Source organism: Carassius carassius, chromosome 43 (genome assembly GCF_963082965.1).
Source record: "Carassius carassius chromosome 43, fCarCar2.1, whole genome shotgun sequence".
Lineage (NCBI taxonomy): Eukaryota > Metazoa > Chordata > Actinopteri > Cypriniformes > Cyprinidae > Carassius > Carassius carassius.
This window is the reverse complement of record NC_081797.1, coordinates 1,462,696-1,482,514: the sequence shown is the minus strand read 5'-3', so window position 1 is coordinate 1,482,514 and position 19,819 is coordinate 1,462,696. Positions and strand designations below refer to the sequence as shown.

Sequence of the window (19,819 nt, the reverse complement as noted above, 5' to 3'; positions counted from 1 at the left end):
GACGAATCTGCGGCGTCAAACCCTGTGTATCAAAAGAGGACTGGAGTCTTACAGGTAAAATAAAAAAACGGTAATTAATCAGTGCCTTAATAAATGCCATAACATAAAAAATATTTACAGCTTTCTTCACGTAGGCATTTTTTATATCTATATATATAAAAAGAAGAAAATTGATGATATATTCAAAACGAAAAACAACTTATTTTAACTTAGTAAACATCGTAGAAATGCATATAAGCTTCCGAAGAACTACTTTTGTCCCCTCTCGTCGTGTTTTGATTGGCTAAAGGAGTGGTCACAACAAATACTACCATAGATAGTTTAACATACATGCGCACATACAGTCATTTTATAACATGGTAAAGCATGTTGGCTTATTTTTTTGTTTAATTCGCAGTCATTTTTAAAATCTCATATTTTTTAAGATTTTCTTCTCAGGTACGAGAAGTCGTACAACGCGGATCTCACTGAGATTAGAGCTCATTGCTACACAAGGCAATTATTAATTGTCGTTTTCGAGCATGAGTGAGTAATTCCTCTATTTATTGTCTTTAGAAGAACAACAACGCGGGCACCAATTGTTGTTTGTCAACGGAAAAAGTAACGCAACTTTTAGTGCAATAAGATGAACGTTTCCAAACCATTTCCAGTGTCTGCTCCTTTGATTCGTCTCTACACACAACATTTAGCTATGTCACGATTAAATTAACTTTATATTTAAGTCTTATCTAATTAATTTTATTCTTGATAAATCCATGCTATTCTATCCTCTCTTCATTCGCACATCACATCTGCGTATGCAGGAACCAATAAACTTCTAAGAAAAATGGTACATTAGCAAGCTACAGACCCAACATTTACTAGCACATCACAGGAAGCCAGAAACGTAACAAGCGAAATATCGTGCTGGCTATGGACTCAGCGTTTTCTTCTTAAGGGCACTCGAAACTACCTACAAATAATCACCATTAGCATCTTGATAAAATGGAAATCTCATGATGACAACTATGTCCTTTTTTTTACAAATGTCGCACTATTAGCCTAGAAATGTAGCCTTTTTGAACTTGTACAACATGCTCACCATCTATACATCCGCCATATACATAATATACACAAATGTGAAAACAGTCAAGATCCCTTTTAAATGACAGGCGATTGAAGATGGAAACCTTATCGGATCGCAATCTCTTGTTCTTCCTCAGCTGCTCTTTGGTATGGAGTTAAGGCTGGAGAAACTACACAGGTTTGCCTGCTGATCTCGAGTTGGTAAGAATATCTAGCCCTCACCATACCATCATCACTACCAGTTTGAAATGCTAAAAAGCCTACGAAATGGCTAGCAACCATCTAAACATGGAGAACTGCTAATTCACGACAAATGCACCAAGGTCGTTCTTTTAAGAAATTATTGAATTCAGAAGCCTTTAATGAGATGGAATAAGGCCTTAGACTCTTGAAATAAGGCAGACGAGTCTTATCTTCCCATTTTTCTGGAATAAAACAAACCAAAAGTCTAATCCTTGCCCAACAGTTTGGACTTAACAGTACAAGTATTATGGCCTTAAATACCTTTTTCCCCCAAAATTTGTAAAATCACTTTGACAAAACAAATGATGGCTGATGAAATGTACAGTTAATGCAATTCTTTAAGTCAGCACCATGTAGCACCTAAGACCTTTGCAGTTCACTGAACTGACTGATTTAAGATATGTAGATGTTATTTCACCTCTGCTGTACATACGGTGCTTGGGAGCACTCTTTTGCAATCATTTGGTCTCCTATTCAACTCACAAAGCCACATCATAGGATGCTTAGACAACTTTCTAGAAAAGGTGTTTCCCCAAAGTCAACAATTCGTCACTTGGAATATTGCATTTTGTTGAAATACAAGGGCAAATTGTGCATGCGGGTTCTCAATATCTACTATTGTTTTAGAGGAAGGAAATATAGAAAAGAGGGATATGCTTGTGCACCATGTAATTTCTCAGTTATACTGAATGTACTTTACTACCAGCAGGAACCAGAGGAAATATCTGACCGTCCACTATAAATGACTTCTTAATGTGGAGAAATGACTAGAATGATCCATGAAATCACACAACAAGAATACAAACAAAACAACTGTAAAAAATTCAGATATAGCACATGCCTGTAGGAGATTTACCTCAGGCTGGCACTTTAAAACTGGACAGTCCAATGCGTCCAGATTTTTGCTGCACAGATACGTCATTCAATAGTTTTTTACATAAGGGATTCACAAAACGTCGCGATACAAAAAAAAAAAAAACGTGGAACAGAAACCATAAATATAAACGACGACAACAGCAACATCAACAGTAAAGGAACAGGAAATAATATTATCCCAACATTTCCACAGTTGACTGGTCTTTATTCTCCAGCCAATCGAAACCAGCAGAATTCACAGTATCGCTGCAAATCTGCTGAAACAGAGGATCGTTCTTCAGTTCTTCCAGTGTGGCGTCTTCATATTGGTCCTGCTGCTGACTGGGGTCAAACAGCAAGTTGGGGTCCAAAGTGTTCAGGTCGTTAATGCTATTTGAAAGGTCAGAAGTCAACCGGATATCACTGGAAAACTCAGAGGCGACAGCACTGAGTTCTGATGCCACTTGTCCAACAAGTTGCGAACTGGGGTTGAGGCTGTCCTCCCCCAAGAGATCCTTGACGGTAGTGTTGAAGTCCAGCTGCTCTTGCTGCTCCTGATCCACAACCTGCTGTGAAGTTTGGGGCAACAAGTGCTGCTGGCTATGATCTGGGTCATCCCGTAACTGTTGTTGGTCCTGCAACTGCAATTGTTGGTCCTGGAGTTGCAACTGCGGTTCTTGCAGTTGCAGCTGCTGGTCTTGGAGTTGTAACTGCTGAGCTGGAAGTTGCAGCTGTTGATTCTGGAGTTGTAGCTGTTGGTTTTGCAGCTCCAATTGCGGATCTTGGAGCTGAAGCTGCTTTTCCGGCTGCTGAAGTCCAGAGCCCGATTGTGCTTGACTGTCACCACTGGAGAAGGTGACTTGCTCCTCCCCCGTGCTTATGAGGTAACCCGTCTTCTGGAAGTCAAAGGGCGAAGGGCTTGAGTCCAGAGGCAGCTGCTGGTTCTGAGAGTTGGGGCCTCCGGAGAAGCCCTGTGTTGTCTCCAGGATTTGGGTTAAGTTCATCCGTGCGGTGTAATTGGCGGGCAGGTTATTTACACCTAGCCCTCGCACTGTATCATCTCCATCTGTGTCCATCTTGCTAAGGAGCACAGTGGTGATCTTAGCACTATTGCTTTGCTGCACCTGGTGACTAACGGGCAGCAGCTCAGACTGCATCATGATGTTTAGTGGAACTGACTGGCTCCTCTGGGCCAAGCTGCTGGCACTGACAACAGACTGGTTGTTGGACAAAATGTTCAGGACCTCAGATGTCAGGGGGCAATTAAAGGGAGAAACAACAGACCTTGGGGTGGTGACTGTTTGAGCAGTGGTGCCACTAAAGTTACGCTGGCGAACTGCCGGGCTAACGCTGCGACATCTGAAGGTTCCCCCTGCAGATGCAGATGTGCTTACTGTCCCTTTGCTGTCCAACGGAGCTGGGACGGCAAAACTTTCTTGCTTGCTACTAAGGGTGGTTTGGTGTCCTTGTTGCACTGGGGAAACGGTTGTCAACCTTCCCAAGTTTCCATCCTGATGCCTTGACTGACACTGGAGAGATTGACCTGGGATGGCAAAAGCGTGTGGTTTACGGAAATGGTCCTCGACCAGATCCTGGTAACTGGGCAGGATACCAATGGTGGAGTTGGTGGAGATAACGGGAGATCCTGCAGTGCTGTTGTACCTGTTGTTGATCCACTCCAGCTTGGCTTTATCTGGGTGGGTGGCCATTGGCCTTTGCATGGGTTTCACTGGACTGCTGGACACAACGCTACCATCGTGATATCCAGTTATACTAGAGTTTATAGGAGTAAACGCAAAGGGGTTGCGGCATTCAATGGGACTCGGAGGAACACTGCTGCTGCAGTTTGACAGTGGAGTACTGATGGGTGTATGGCGCCCACCTAAGATACTATCCACTGGGGTAACAGGAGCCATTCGAGAACAAGGGCTTTCTCTGGTGAAGCTATGCCCCCCTGGTAGCATCTCAGAGGTAGGAGTTGGAGTAGGTGTTGGTGTCGGTGTGGGTGTCGGAGTTGGCGTGTGGATTGGAGTTGCGCTACTATGGGAGGAATGATAGAACTGTGTACTTGTTTGATGGGGCGACAGGATTGTTCCTTGGCCAACTGTGGCTTGACCTTGTAGGGATATATCCACACAACTCAGGTAGGATTGCAAACTGCTATTCAGCTTCATCTGTTCCTCCATCTGTACAAGCTCTTCTACAATACTGTCCTGGGTCATATCATCATCATTGAAGGGGAAATAGTCCATGCTTGCTTGGGCTCTTGCAAAATCAACAATGTCCTGCTGAAGAGTGAGCTGACTGGTGGTCTCAGTTGCCTGGGCCATCAACGGTAAGGGATTAGCTGCAATCTGCTTGTGTTCTACTTGCATCTGTTGCGAGTAGTCTTGCAGGGAACTCTTGAGCTCACTTACAGCAGATACCTCCTGAGAAACATCACTGCTGATTTGTTGGTGACTTGGGATTTGCTGCAGTAAAGTTGTGCTGTTACCAGAAGCAGTTTCATTCGGGCTAATATTGGCAACTTCATTCTCGATTTGTGAAGAGCTCTGAGGATTAACAGTCTGAGAGGTGTCCAGGGCTCCAATGGGGGTGTCAGAAAGGGCCAAGATTTGAGTCGAAAAAGAGCTACTCTGTTTTACTGTAACTTTGCATGGAGCACTCTCTGGTCTTGCTGAGGTGCCAGGTCTCTGTATCTTCTTAGCTGCTATTACAATACCAGGCTTGGTATTGCTGCTAACATCCAAAGGTTGCTGGGAAATGAATACTCTTTTAACTGGAATTGCATGGGTTTCCAAAACAGATGCAGAGCGTTTTCGAGGGCTTTTTGGACCGAGGCCAGCATCTTTAGAAGAAGTGCTTGCTGTTTCCACAGCACAAATGGATGACAATTCGGCGTCTACATTCTGGCTAGTAACAGTTAAATACAAAGTACTTTCTGGTTGATCGTTGTTGTTATTGCTGCTCGGGGCAAGAGCCCCCATGATTGTATTTGAAGGGGTTGTAGAGTCACTCTTGGCCCTTGCCACTCTCTCAGGCACAGGGGACGCCTTAATAAAAAAAGAGGGTTCACTGGAAGCTCTGAATTTAGTGGCTCTTTCGTTCTTTAGTCCTGTACTTGCCCCTGATGCAGTGCTTTGTTTATCAACAGCAGTGGCTAAGTTACTGTCATTCACAGCTTCAAAAGTCACTTTTACCTCATTGGTAACAGTGGACACTGATGGGGTTAGGGTTGTGGAGGTACGTCCAGCTTTCCCAGATGACTGAAGAGACATGACAGATGCCCCATTCTGAGCTTGATGGGTTTGGCTAGACTCTTCCAGAGAAGCTGTGCTACTGACACCCGCTGAAGCAGGTCGCAACGGGGTAGGAGTACTAATACTACTACTGCTACTGTTAGGCGCTAATGAAATTGCAGTCATCTTGACCACATTTACAGAGCTAACGTGGGGTGTGGGCATCACCGTCTTGATGGGACTGTTGGTGATGAGGAGTGTTGGGGGCGAGCGAAGGGCAATGGCGCTTGTGGCAGATGGTTTAGGTAAAATCTGAGCATAACGGTGTCTAGCCAACCTGTCACCGACTGGGCTGGCAGGGATATTTTGGGGTGTTTTTGGAGACTGCTTAACATTTTGTGTCACAACCTGGAAGTTAACAGGTACAACTTTTCCCTCTGCTGCCCCAACAGGACTTGGAGAGGTCATTAGTTGCCTGCTTCTCTGAACCTGCAAACAAAAGCACAATCTAAACCACTTGTCCATTGAGCATGTCAAATCATCCATACCCTGCTATCAACCAAAATCTCCTTACTGTGATAGGACTTGGAACAGCAGTAACCACAATGCCTATGGTTGGTTGAGGGGACAGTAGTGCAGGACTTCCAGAGGTCAGGCTGGATCCAGGGCCTGGTGTGCCCGCCTCTGCCCTTCTGGCCTGGGCATCAGTTGGCAAAGGAGAGGTGAGCTTCTGCTCCTGCTGTTTCTTCTGGATCTTCCGCTGCAGCTGCTGTTTGGCATCTACAGAAGGTGAAGGGAGGGTCTTCACTTGGGGCTGGAATGAGTTGGCTTCACCAGTTGGCACAAAGGCAGAGGCAGGCGTAGGGGTTTTCATACCTGGTTTAGAAGTCAGAAACAAGAAATGAACATAGTTTGAATGCCACACAAGTAACCCAGTAGCTGCTACAACCCACATTTTCATGCATCATCTAGATTTGTATGCAAGCATTTTTGGTTTCTTGCCTGTTGGGGTTCCAGTCATAACAGTCAGAGCTGCCATAGACTTAGTGCCTATATAATGACTGTTGAGAAGAAAGCGTGCCAGTTCCTCCACGCTGTCAAACTGGCGACTCAAAACCTTCTGAGCCCATTCGCAGACCAGACCGCAAGCTGCCGAACGCATCTCATCCTCAGCACTGGGTGACTGTCCAGTCGACTCCAACAATTCACACTAAAGAAGAGGAGGGATAAGAGGGGATCTGGTTATCAAATCTGCACATAATTTTGTTGCAATTAGGGCATATTAAATAAACTGATATGAATCTCTTGTTTTGGATTTGACATGAACAGGATACTCACCCCATCTCCTGATTTGTGCAACTCCAAGTTAGGGAGTGACGGCATTTGCACAAATGCTTTTTTTCTCAGCCCACTGTAGCAGTACGTAATGCATTGTAAAGGTGCACAACAATGCATACAAAATGTTTCAAATGCAAATGTTGTCATGCTTTAGGTGTATTGCATTTAGCAATCTACATTATACAAACATATCAGATTTTTTCCATTCAAAAGGATATTTTGATTTCCCCCTCATGCCCAAACGGCGTGCCTTCATGTTCGGAAAAACGTTCTTCATGATCTTTCCAAAATCAGCTGCGCTTAAAGGATGGTAGCCCAGATTGTCGCAATAACTCCTGAAACACAGCATGAGAAACTGATGATGAGTACATGCAAACCCAAACTCCGTCCATTACCGCAGCATTAAACCACTCACTTGTATTCATCGTACACCTCTTGTTTTGGCAGTGAGGTTTCTGGGTGCTCTTCCAAGTGATTTCGGATCCAGTTGAATGCATACATCTGTTGGGTTCGGCTCGATGACATGGAGTTCTGGTCACTATTGGGAAAACAGAGGGATGGGAAAATGCTTGAAACAGGGATGGGTAGCAGCAGAACGCTGTGTGTACGTCTGTTGGTCCTATATAATATATTATGTTACATATTACTTCAAAATTATTTTCCCTTTAATATAGTTAAAGTTGTAGTACCATATCGCAGGACTTGCAGAGCCCCTCTGATTTTCAGTTCTATTGGACATCATGTTGGGAAAGAGGGGTTGACATGATGGACAGATAAGGGGAAACAAATGATAAAATACAGGAAGCTTGGTATTGCAATGTCATAATTTACACAAAATTTATTTTAATGGTGAAATGATTAGCTTGAATGAATCATGAATTAATTTGAAGCTGACAACAAATGCAAAATTAAACATTACAAAAAAATGATACTTGCATATGCTTTGATCTTGTTTCATAAATGCATTTCATATATGCATGTTTCACTGAACGTAAACATGAATCAATCATAATTATCAGACTTATGAGTGTATTTGATATTGCAAAGCACATGAATCACAAATGGTCCATGAGGTGTTGAAATCATAAAAGGAGAGGAGGGGGATATGGAAAGGAATAAGGTAGATAAAAAAAATAACATTTACCTTTTATCATTGCCACTACTGGGACCAGAAGGCAACTTAAGGTAGAGGTAGAGCTTTTCAATATCTGTAAACTTCTCAACATCTTGCTGTGTGAATGAACAATGCAAGGATTATAAGACAAGGACATTTCACACAAGTTTATTATTTTTTATAAAATCACAGCAGGTTAATCGTCACATGCAAGTATTACATGTAAGTAAAGTGTTAAAATCTGTAAATCTAAAATTCTATGACTAACCTAAATGTATTTTTCCCCCAAAGTTTCAGTCACACTATGTTTTTTTAGAACACATTTTTTCCAATAAAAGTTTAAGGGGTGAAAAAAAAATATTTTGCTTGTTTTAGCAAGTTGGCAACTTGTTTAAATCATTGGATTTATAGAAATACATCATGTTACATTGTTGCTTTATTAATCAGATATGGTCACACTAATTTCAGGCAAGATTGACATTATTTTTACTTTAAAAAATAAAAACCTAGCATGTGCAACATTCATTTATTATAATAATTGTTCTTTTTTTATTTGTATGTCAAATTTGCAGTTTTAAAGTTTAAAAATTATTATTTTTAGAGCTTTTTTTAAGAGTTTGTCCTAGTGCTGCAAGATTAATTATATTTGTATCATGATCTAAATTTTCCCTATTGATTATATAAGCATCATCTGTGATACTTGCTATAAAACTATGGACTGTATTGTTTGTGAAAAACTGAAAAACATTAATTAATTAATATAAATTTCACTGATTAAAGTTTTTCAAGTTTTCATAAGGAAGAGAGATAAAATAAACTTCACACTTTCTTCATTTGTGCAATCATGAGAATGAAAAACAAAATAATTTTGGTCATTAGTTTTAACCATGATCATTCAGCCTTAGTTTTTCCCCAATAGAAGTTTATATATTTGGTTGTGATGGAAATGACAAAAAAATTCCACCGCAGCAAAAATACAATTAAGCTTGTTTTTGGTACTTTTTTCAGAAACGTAGAAGAAAATGTATTCGAATCATGCACAATATCAAATTTCCACACCAATATCACACACTAAAATTCTATTAAAGGCCTTGATTTTTGTGGCCCCTGCGAGACTCCATGGCCCATGACATCACTGTCTTCTCCTGCATCCATTTCCACAAGGTTGTGTATCGTACGGGGAGAGACAGAGCTCCTCAAGTCGACCAGGAACACAGTACACAGCGTGTCTCTTCATATGGCCAGCTGCAAACCTGCAATCCTGCCCTGCTCTTAGCCAGTTGCCATGTAAACTCTGACAGTAAACATGCATGTCAATGCTGACACACTGGCTACACGTCGTTTCAGCACGGGCATTTAATTGGCTGGTGAGAATGAATTCCTCTCACCTCGTCCTATTCTATTCGCCTCTTTGTTGCTAGGGGAAACCAGCGCTCATGAATGGGGTGAGACTTGACAGCCAATGAGAGTAAATAAAAAATAAAAGACAATTCACTGTTATTTCCTAATTGTACCAGGTAGCCTTCACAAATCCTTCCATCCAAAGCAAACAGCCTTATTCTTATTCTGTGTTACTAAACACCTTCAGTAACGACTGTGGTTATTGGTAAGCATCATTCTAATGCAATATGATGTATGGAATAGATATCTTGCGTCTGATTGGCTGTACAGCAGCAACAGGTGTTACTGGCCAATCACTGAACAATAAAACACAAAATGCTCTTTTTGACTGTGGTTATATTGTATATTGTACATTCTATTCTACCACACAATACTGTATTTTGTTCCATATTTATAATGCAACTCTAAACTTGGATGAGTTCTGTTTAAAGGTCGATTGTATGTTGCTTTTACAAACAGCTAGTTGTATGAATTAACTGGTGAAAGAGTTATTTTGATTATGATTAAGCTACTAGTGAACATTGGTGTCTTTTATCATATTGCCATACCAGGCATTTTATAAAAGTAATATGCTAACTGTGGAACACACTACACTATTTATATTTATATACACACACACTTATTTATCTAACACACATACTTTGCGTACACTTGAATTCTTTGCACATAATATAAATGTGCATACATAAATGCTCATTGTAATATACCTGCCATACATTGTCAATTTGTATATTGTCATTCCTTACCTACATATTTGTATTTTTTATTCCTTTTTGTGTTTTTTGTTCTGTCGCTGTTATGTTGCACTGCGGAGCTTCTGTCATGAAAACTAATTCCTCGTATGTGTGAACATACCTGGCAATAAAGCTCATTCTGATTCTGATTCTGCTGATCTGCGTCATGTGTCCCAAACAAACACTCTTTAACCATGGTTTTCCAATAAAATAAAAAATCCAATCTATACAATTCCATTCCATTCTATTCCAATCTATTTAAATCCATTCCGTTTTATTCTATATAACTGCATTCAATTCCATTCCAGTCTATTCTACTTCATTGTATTCTATTCAAATCCATTCCATTCTATACAATCCCACTCAATTCTACTCCAATCATTATATTCTATTCCAATCTAGACAATTTCATTCCTTTACAGTTTATTCAAATCCATTCTATTTCAATCCATTTAATTCCATTCTTATATAACTGCATTCCATTTCATTATAATCTACTAAATTTCAATCTATTCAATTCAACTCCATTCCATTCTGTTATATTCCAGTCTATTCAAATCCATTCAATTCCACTCCAGTTAATTCCAATCAAGTAATTTCCATTTCATTCTGTTTTATTTTTATTTATTTTTTTACATATAAACATCACAACATAGAGACTCAGATGTCTCTATAAGGATCATTTACATCTGATAACAAACAACCACAAACTATTTTTCCTACAATAACTGTTTTTATTAAATTTTAAACACTAAATAGACACAAAAACTACTATAACCTAGTACTTTGCTAACCCTTGTACTTATAAATATATATTTGTAATAACTGTGTTGGTCCATTAATATTCAATTAAAAAATATATTATATTTATATTTATAAACTGCATTTTTAAGAATATAAGCATTCATTCAGTCAGTCATGGTTCGAAATGTTTTGAAATTCAAAGCAGAAGTGTGACATCATATCATGTTATACCAATGATTAGCTTAAGTATCTGCAATCATTTTTTTGTCTTAAATCTAGTGTGACTTTAAATGATTGCTGGGACCCTGCTGCAACCACAAGTGCTCCTATTTTCATCATCCTGGTCACAGCCTCCGTGGATACAACTGTTTGTTACTGGAGTCATGGCACACATTTATATATGTCTGCTTTACATGATCCCACAAAAGCTATAACTACCTATAAAAGCTATAATCAGTTTAAACTTGTGGCTATTTTGGTCTAATTTGTCTAACTTTACAGAAATGGCATTTCACAGCAAACTAAAAAGGCCTCTGAATAAATTCTCAACAAAATATAATCATCTGAAAAACAGCTGCAACGAATGACTCCTTAATTTAAAGCCTTACAAGAAGCTAAATTACATGAATTTTGCTCAACTGTTTTGAGAATTAACTCTTGAACAATCTTACAAAAAATACTGTGGCGTTACTGCCATTGTACGGTTTATGTACTTGCATATAAACTGTGGCACTGAATGATTACAATACACAAATACTATGACATATATGTGATCATTCAAGGTAATTCACAGAATTACCACGGTACAAGTGAGCTAAGTGATATAGCAAATATTTATGAATATTACAAATATACAAGTTAATAGTTAATTTAATAGTTAAGTTCAATTAATTTCTGTAAATCAGTTTAACTGTTATTGTGGCTTAAGTAATTAAACAAAACGTGGCAAAAATGTTAAACAGACAAAAAAAAGTATTCTACATAATGCCATTTATAAAATTACAACATATTGTTACACTAGTGCTTTTTTTTGGTGTTTTGCTTTAAATATTAACTGTTTTAACTTTTAATGCAAAAATAATGCCATACATATTAAATATAGTCAAGAGAGTATTTTTAGCTGAATCATCCAGTATGTCCAAAAGTACATGTAAAAATATACATAAAAAGTTATTAATGTTAAGATGTTTAAAACATTTTAGTAGTTTGTTGAAAACATGTTGGTACTTTAAAATGTTAAAAACATGTTAGTACTTTGTTTGAGATGTTAAAAGAAACATGTTAGTACTTAAAATTGTTAAAAAATGCTAGTATTTCAAACTCATGAAAAAAATTTAATACTTTGTTGACAACATGTCAGTACTTTCTAAATGTTGAAACCATGTCAGTACTTTTACATTTTAAATGTCGAAAACATGTCAGTACTTTTACATTTTAAATGTCGAAAACATGTCAGTACTTTTACAATTTAAATCCTGAAACCATGTCAGTACTTTAAAATTTTAAATGTCGAAACCATGTCAGTACTTTCTAAATGTCGAAAATATGTCCGTATTTTCTAAATTTCGAAAACATGTCAGTACTTTTACATTTTAAATGTCGAAACCATGTCAGTACTTTCTAAATGTCGAATATATGTCCGTATTTTCTAAATTTCGAAAACGTGTCAGTACTTTTAAATTTTAAATGTCGAAACCATGTCAGTACTTTCTAAATGTCGAAAATATGTCCGTATTTTCTAAATTTCGAAACCATGTCAGTACTTTTAAATTTTAAATGTCGAAACCATGTCAGTACTTTCTAAATGTCGAAAATATGTCCGTATTTTCTAAATCTCGAAACCATGTCAGTACTTTTAAATTTTAAATGTCGAAACCATGTCAGTACTTTCTAAATGTCGAAAATATGTCGGTATTTTCTAAATTTCGAAAACATGTCAGTACTTTTACATTTTAAATGTCGAAACCATGTCAGTACTTTCTAAATGTCGAAAATATGCCCGTATTTTCTAAATTTCGGAACCATGTCAGTACTTTTAAATTTTAAATGTCGAAACCATGTCAGTACTTTCTAAATGTCGAAAATATGTCCGTATTTTCTACATTTCAAAAACATGTCAGTACTTTTACATTTTAAATGTTGAAAACATGTCAGTACTTTCTAAATGTCGAAACCATGTCAGTACTTTTACATTTAAAATGTCGAAAACATGTCAGTACTTTCTAAATTTTGAAACCATGTCAGTACTTTTACATTTTCAATGTCAAAAACATGTCAGTACTTTTACATTTTAAATGTCGAATACATGTCAGTACTTTGTTGAAAACATGTTAATATTAAAGAATTTGCATTAAGATACACCACAAAAATGATCTCACAAAGATGTAAATAAAACAAAGATTAGTGGAGTGCATTTGACGTATTTCAGTCTTTCTACATTGATATTTCACATTTAATTCAATGTGTTACTTGCAGCATATTCATAATCATTTATGAATGTTACAAGCAATTTCCGAGTGAAAATTGGTGTAAATACTATAAAAATACTAAGGAAGAACTATGACAACTACATCATATCAATTATGTCATAATAAATGACTATACAGGAACAGTAGGGCACTATGACACGACAACTCTAGGATGACAACTGTTGTAGAAAGCACTGTTTTGATGAAAGTAAGCAGTCTTCAGATGACACACACACACGACTGCTGGAACTAAAAATAAATCCCACCATCAGACAGTAATGAATATCATGAACTTATTCTTTACACGATCAGAATTGTTTTAAAATTAAGGCATTCACTCAGGGGCGTAGTTTATGGGGGGGATGGGGGGGAGGTAACCCCCCAATATGCAAATCCATCAGTTACAACCCCCCCAATATTTCAACATGAAAATCACAGTAGATCAAATGAAAAATATAATATGAAAAAATAGAATTCATTTATTTTGTAAAAATAATTTTGTTCCTAATCAAATATGAGTATGTCATAATAAATCAGACAAAAAATACTCCCCCCTCCATTGAACCGATTGGTAACGCCCAACCAATGAGTCGCACTTTCACCAAAACAAGCGAGTGGTGTTTGAATGGGAGAGCACACGGTTAATGTTAACGCCAAAAATGAAGAAAGCGCTGCACAGCGGACTATATTTAACTGCTGGTCAGAGAGGGATGCAAAAAAAAAAAATACATCATGTACTGACAATGAGGTATGAGAATATTGTGTAAAAGTTAGTACACACCACATATATTTAGCTAGCTAATCCATTGCAATGTATTTAGCTATAACTATCGGTATAACAAGTTACCAAAGCAGCTGTCTGTTTTGCTAGTATATTTTTCAATAGTGTCGTAATTATCAACGACAAAAGTATCCACATCGGTGTTTGTTTTCTTACTAAATTAATCTGACTTTTGAACGAATTGGATGAATTAGCGATTTAAGTGGCTAACTCATTAAAACAGTGAAACACTGCCGCCTACTGGCGGTTTCAATACTTAATTTCTTTCTTTTGATAATCTCTCCTATGTTAGAATTTTATGAATGATGATATACACAAATGTCATAACGTTATGAGGTGTATAATCTCTTAACATGTTTTTATAACAGATCCGAGGTAAATATAGCTGCAGGGTAGAAAAGTCAGCAGAGGGAGAGGAGGAGCAGGTGATCAGGTAAAGAAGATGCCATTCAATCAATAAAATAAAATAGGAAACAGTATAGAAAAACAGCAGCTTTGTAAAGTTAGGCTATACATTAATGCCTTTAATTTTTTAAAGATGTGTTTCCCTTTAAAAAAAATAAAATGCATTAAGGTGGAATGTAAAATCTTAAAATAAATGTCTAAATTAATCGAATTTCTAATCGTGATCACAATCATGGATGCCACAATTAATCGTTCAAAGTCTACTTATGTTATTCTGCGTGCATAACAATACCATTCATATTTAAACTTCTTTATAATTTAAAGAAGAAACCAATCTGATGTATAGTTGACATCTGAAGCTTAATACCATAGATTAGTACAAAAAGTTTTTTCAGCTTGTTTATTTTCATATAAAAAAAATACGGCTTGCAGTTGCATTAAACAATGGTATAAACATCATTCAATGTTAATTATGATAATCGTAATTAATAGTCACAATTACAATTTCATGGGAATAATCGACAATTTAGATTTTTGTCATAACTGTGCAGCCCTAGTACACATGTAATGTATTACTGATTGTTTAATTCATACTGGAAGCCAGGGGGCGCTCTAGCGCAGAAACTCCACATGCATCGCAGAAGTAATAAATCTGATGAGGCTCCAGGAAATCCCTAACATAGACAAAGGTATCCTGTTATCGCTGTAGTTAGATACATTTTAACTGATGAAACCTGAAGACAATAAACATGATTGCACAAAATATATGATTAATCTGTGATCTTTAAGCAATCTTGGGTACTTTTTAAGCATACAGAATATTTTTAATGCAATGCTAATTAGTTTGTAAACAGGCTCATACACATGCAGAACTGTACTACTGTAGCACATTTATTCTGCACGTTCTAACTAGGTTTTATCGATATTATCGTGGAAAGACTAAATATTATCGTGGAGAATTTTACCAGTATCTCACAAACGAAAAGATATCGCCCATCCCTAATTTATAGTCCAAATGATCTTTCGGGATATACAAAAAATGGAGGCACATTGCCTAAACGTTCATAATTAATAACATGAGAGACTTACCAATATACTCTCCACTTTTGATTGTACAGATTTGCTGTAAAACAAGAAAAAACTATTATTAGAGCAGTTGTGCTTCAAGTATGAACACAGTGGGGGGAAGACATGCTGTTAGGTTCCTGATAACAGGCAAGGCATTTCTTCGGAGGTCGTTACGCTTGTTTAAAATGATAAAATAAAGCACAGGCTCTTCTTTCATTCTTAATGACGGTGTCAAAGGTCGAGTCACTAACACTTTTGTTGTTTTTGGAGAAATGAAGCTTTTCTGGACATTAAGTGCATGCAGATCATCTAAATACATTTTCATGTCTGATTTTTATAGGAAATAAGGTGTAAGTGGACTTCAGATGCCAAACATTCATGCAAGGCAATTAGACTTCATCCCTGTGCAACTGAAATCATACAATTCAAGCAATGAAATCATGCATCCATTGTACCTCAAATCAGACATCTGAATGTCATGAAATTAGAATCAGACTTCGACAGTCACATCATTTACTGAGATCAGATATTTCTTGCATTTGAAAAAAAGATAAGGCACGCAATGACATCAGAAATCCATGCAATAAAATCAGACATCATATAATCAAAGCAATTAGAAATGAGACATAATCATATGCACTCAAATTAGATATGAATTGTCAATGCATGGCATATCTGATTTAAAATGCAAATAATGCAAGCATGTCTGATTAAATTTATTGCAATGATTCTATTGCTTGGATATGATGCCTGATTTTATTGCATGGGGATGTTGTCTGGTTTTGTCTCATTGGTTTTCTGATGTCATTGCATGTAGGATGCCTTTGCATGGCATATGTTATGTCTGGTCCTATATGATTAAGTCTGATTTCTAATTGCATTAGGACATCTGTTTCAATTGCTAGGACATTCTGATGTAACTGCATGAGATGTCTGATTTCATTGCATTTGGATGTATGATTTTAATTCATGGAGATGATGTCTTATTTTATATAATTGATTTGCGGATGTCATTGCATGACATGTCAGATTTTAAATGCATTTTGTTCAATAATGACATCAGAAAATCCATGAGATCAAATCAGACATCACCCCCATGCAATGAATTTACACATCCATTGCAACTGAAATCAGACATTCAAATGCATTGAAATCATACATTACATGCATATTGCCATGAAATGAAATCAGACATCCTTTGCAAATACATCCCGTGCAGACAAAAAAAAAAATCCATGCTAGAAAATCAGGCATCGTATTGTAGAAATTAAATTATAAATCATACATGAACGTAAACAAAGAAAAAAAATATCACACACGACCCATGCACTAAAATACAGGTCTGATGTCCATTTGGCATCAGACCTCCTATGTAAACAATCAAACAAGGCATGCAATGAAATCATTATTTGAAAAAATAAAAATAAATTGAAATCAGAATGAAAAGATTATTTGAAATCAGACACCCATTAGGTGACATTAGAAAATCCATGCAATAAAATCCAACAGTCTAATGCAATTATAAACTAGCCATAATCACATGCACTGAAACCAGATATGCCATGCAAAGAAATCATACAATCACTGGAATGAAATCAGACATCCCCATGCACTGAAACCAGATATTATTTGAAATCAGACATCCAATGCAATAACAGAAAATCCATGTAATAAATTGATGTATCCAAATGCAAAGGAAACAGGAACGGACTTTGAAACAGTCGCATCCAATGACATCACGTATCAGTTGCATTTGAAATCAGATGTACCATGTAACGAAATCAGACATGCTAATGCAATCATAAAACAGCCATAACCACATGCACTGAAGCCAGATATGCCATGCAAAAAAAATCATACACACAACCCATGCACTGAAATACAGGCCTGCTATCCATCTGACATCCTAATGTAAACAATCAAACATCGCATGCAATGGAATCAGACACATCCCGATCGGAGCGCAAGCCGTCATATGCACGCCAGGTGCTCGTCTCTCTCTCTCTCTCTTTCTCTCTCTATCATCTCAGAAATGTGTGTTTTAGGAGATGTGCAGGAGTGTTTGTGCGATCGGATCTCTCACCAGATTGAGTTCTTGATCTTGTTGTACTGCAGTGCCGTCGCCTCGGGGCTCTGCAGCGACGCTCCGGGAGCACCGGGCTGTTGTTGTTGATCATCAGCCATCACGGTGAGATTCATGCATGGGAGGAGGAGGATGAGGATGAGGAAGAGGAAGAGGAGGACAGCTTCAGCATGTAGGCCTCATCTGAGCGCATAACGCCCGGAGCCGAGTTCAGACGAGTCTTTCACCGGGAGTACGGACCGAGCAGCACGGGCCCGGGGCTCGGGGTCCGACGCATAAACGGAGGCAGGAGGAGAACGCAGCGGAAAAACACGGAGATTCTCGGTGCGGCGGACAGAAACAGCACAGCAGCCGCTACGGACCGAGCTGCAGGCGGAGACTGCGCATGCGCACGCGCACGGGCGCGCGCTCGAGGCTGAACCCTGGCCACACTTCAGAGAAAACATCGTGTTTGATTAGAATTGAACAAAACTGAATCAGAAACACAGTTAACAGTGTTTATTACTATTATTATATTATTACTAGCCAATATTTTTTTGGGTTTAGATATTCCTCAGTGTAAATAAAAATATATTTTCTTTGAAGACATATTTTCACGTATTTATTTACATCAATTCACTCAAGTTTGAGACTACCATGGCCTACTGCATGTAAACAAAACAACTAAAACATGTTAATACTTTATGGTATCAGTAAAAAAATAAAAAAAAATAATAAAAGCTGAAATCACCTAGATTGTGGGAACCTTTGGGAGGAACACGGTTTAAAAAATTCATTAAAATCTAAAAATGTCCAAAGGTTACTGCTGGGATTTGGGTTTGAGGTAGTAATTATCATTAACCTAATTTAAAATAAGTGCTAAGAAAACAGTACGAGAGTGTAGCATGGTATTCTTACAGTATCTACTGACATCACACAGAGGACTGTAGAAACACGTGTATTCTATTGTATAGAAATAGACCCTAGAAAGAGTAGCGTCATGCTTTAATTCATTCATTTCTGGAAGGAATGAGAACGAGGCTGTGAGGGACAGACGTGGAGTTTTGGAAGTTGTGGAAATTACACAGAAAATATACAGAAATAGCATAAATATGGAGCATAACATGATTAATTACTCGCTAATATGAGATGTTGATTAATGCATCGGCCGTGTAAATCATTTAAACATGCCAATGAAGCTTTAAATCTCCAAATTGAGTATGAATTTCAGCATAATAACTCTACACTGCCCTCTGCTGGTGATATATGATATTAAAGCACAATGGTCTGCTGCTGGTGACACACGGTAATAAAACACAATGGTCGGTCTCCACTGCCCTCTGCTGGTGACACACGGTAATAAAACACAATGGTCGGTCTCCACTGCCCTCTGCTGGTGATATATGATATTAAAGCACAATGGTCGGTCTCTAACTGCCCTCTGCTGGTGACACACGGTAATAAAACACAATGGTCGGTCTCTATTGCCCTCTGCTGGTGACACACAATACAACAACTCAAAAACATCTCTACACTGCACCCTGCTGGCAGTAAAATGTTCTCTTATTTAATATTTATGCTTATACAGTATTTTGACCAATTTTTTATTCAAAGCAACATATATATATATGTATATGTACATATATACATTAATAAATAGGAAGGATTTCCTCTTTCAAATCATGAAAATAGTTTTAAATGCCAAAATATTCAGTGTTTTCTGTGAATGTCCCACAAAATATCTCAGACTCTCTTCTCAAGTCGTGTTTATTAAAGTTATAATTTGAATGAATATGATTTTTAAGACCTGCATATAGAAATGGTGTTTTATCATTTGAATGTGCACCCCGTTCTAATGCATCTCAGCTTGTAATGTTTCTTAAAGAAGTATTTCAGATTTAGGCTGTTTATAATCTGTCTGTGTTTGATGTGAATGTTGGTCTGATGAAGGAGAGACGGGGTTCATCACACACACACACACACACACACACACACACACACACACACACACACACACACACACACACGATTAACACAACAAAATTACTAAGTGAAAACAGAACTTTTAAAACCCTATTCTTGAATATATATATATATATGTATTTATATGTATATATATATATATATATATATAAACTATTATAGCGTATGCATGATAATAACATAACACTGCAACAAATCACACTAGTGTTGTCATTAACTAAACCTAAAAATATTAATTGAATTGAAAAAAACAACAACCCTGAAATCAATTAAATAAATAATAAAAAAAAATCAACATTTAGATGAAACCAAAAATTAT

The 19,819-nt window shown here is 37.4% G+C and overlaps 1 protein-coding gene across 1 annotated transcript; it reads right to left on the bottom strand.

The window, feature by feature from the left end:
• Positions 1–196: 196 nt before the first annotated feature.
• On the bottom strand, positions 197–18,011 carry LOC132125310 (DNA-binding protein RFX7). The gene is made up of 10 exons (XM_059536682.1): positions 17,539–18,011; positions 15,477–15,510; positions 7,885–7,970; positions 7,430–7,468; positions 7,156–7,278; positions 6,959–7,075; positions 6,741–6,825; positions 6,405–6,612; positions 5,977–6,278; positions 197–5,891 (listed from the first exon to the last, which is right to left on the bottom strand). Exons 1-10 carry the CDS (start codon positions 17,652–17,654, stop codon positions 2,358–2,360), a joined length of 4,644 nt encoding a protein of 1,547 aa, XP_059392665.1. The 5' UTR covers positions 17,655–18,011; the 3' UTR covers positions 197–2,357.
• Positions 18,012–19,819: the final 1,808 nt, after the last annotated feature.

Bases quoted from the DNA above. Each gene is read 5' to 3' on its own strand.
- LOC132125310 (XM_059536682.1), bottom strand. From the start codon at position 17,654: ATGAATCTCACCGTGATGGCTGATGATCAACAACAACAGCCCGGTGCT. The intron at 7,971-15,476 runs GTAAGTCTCTCA...TCATTCACACAG, and splicing joins CAAAAGTGGAGAGTATATTG to CAAGATGTTGAGAAGTTTAC. The intron at 7,076-7,155 runs GTGAGTGGTTTA...GCTGTGTTTCAG, and splicing joins GAGGTGTACGATGAATACAA to GAGTTATTGCGACAATCTGG.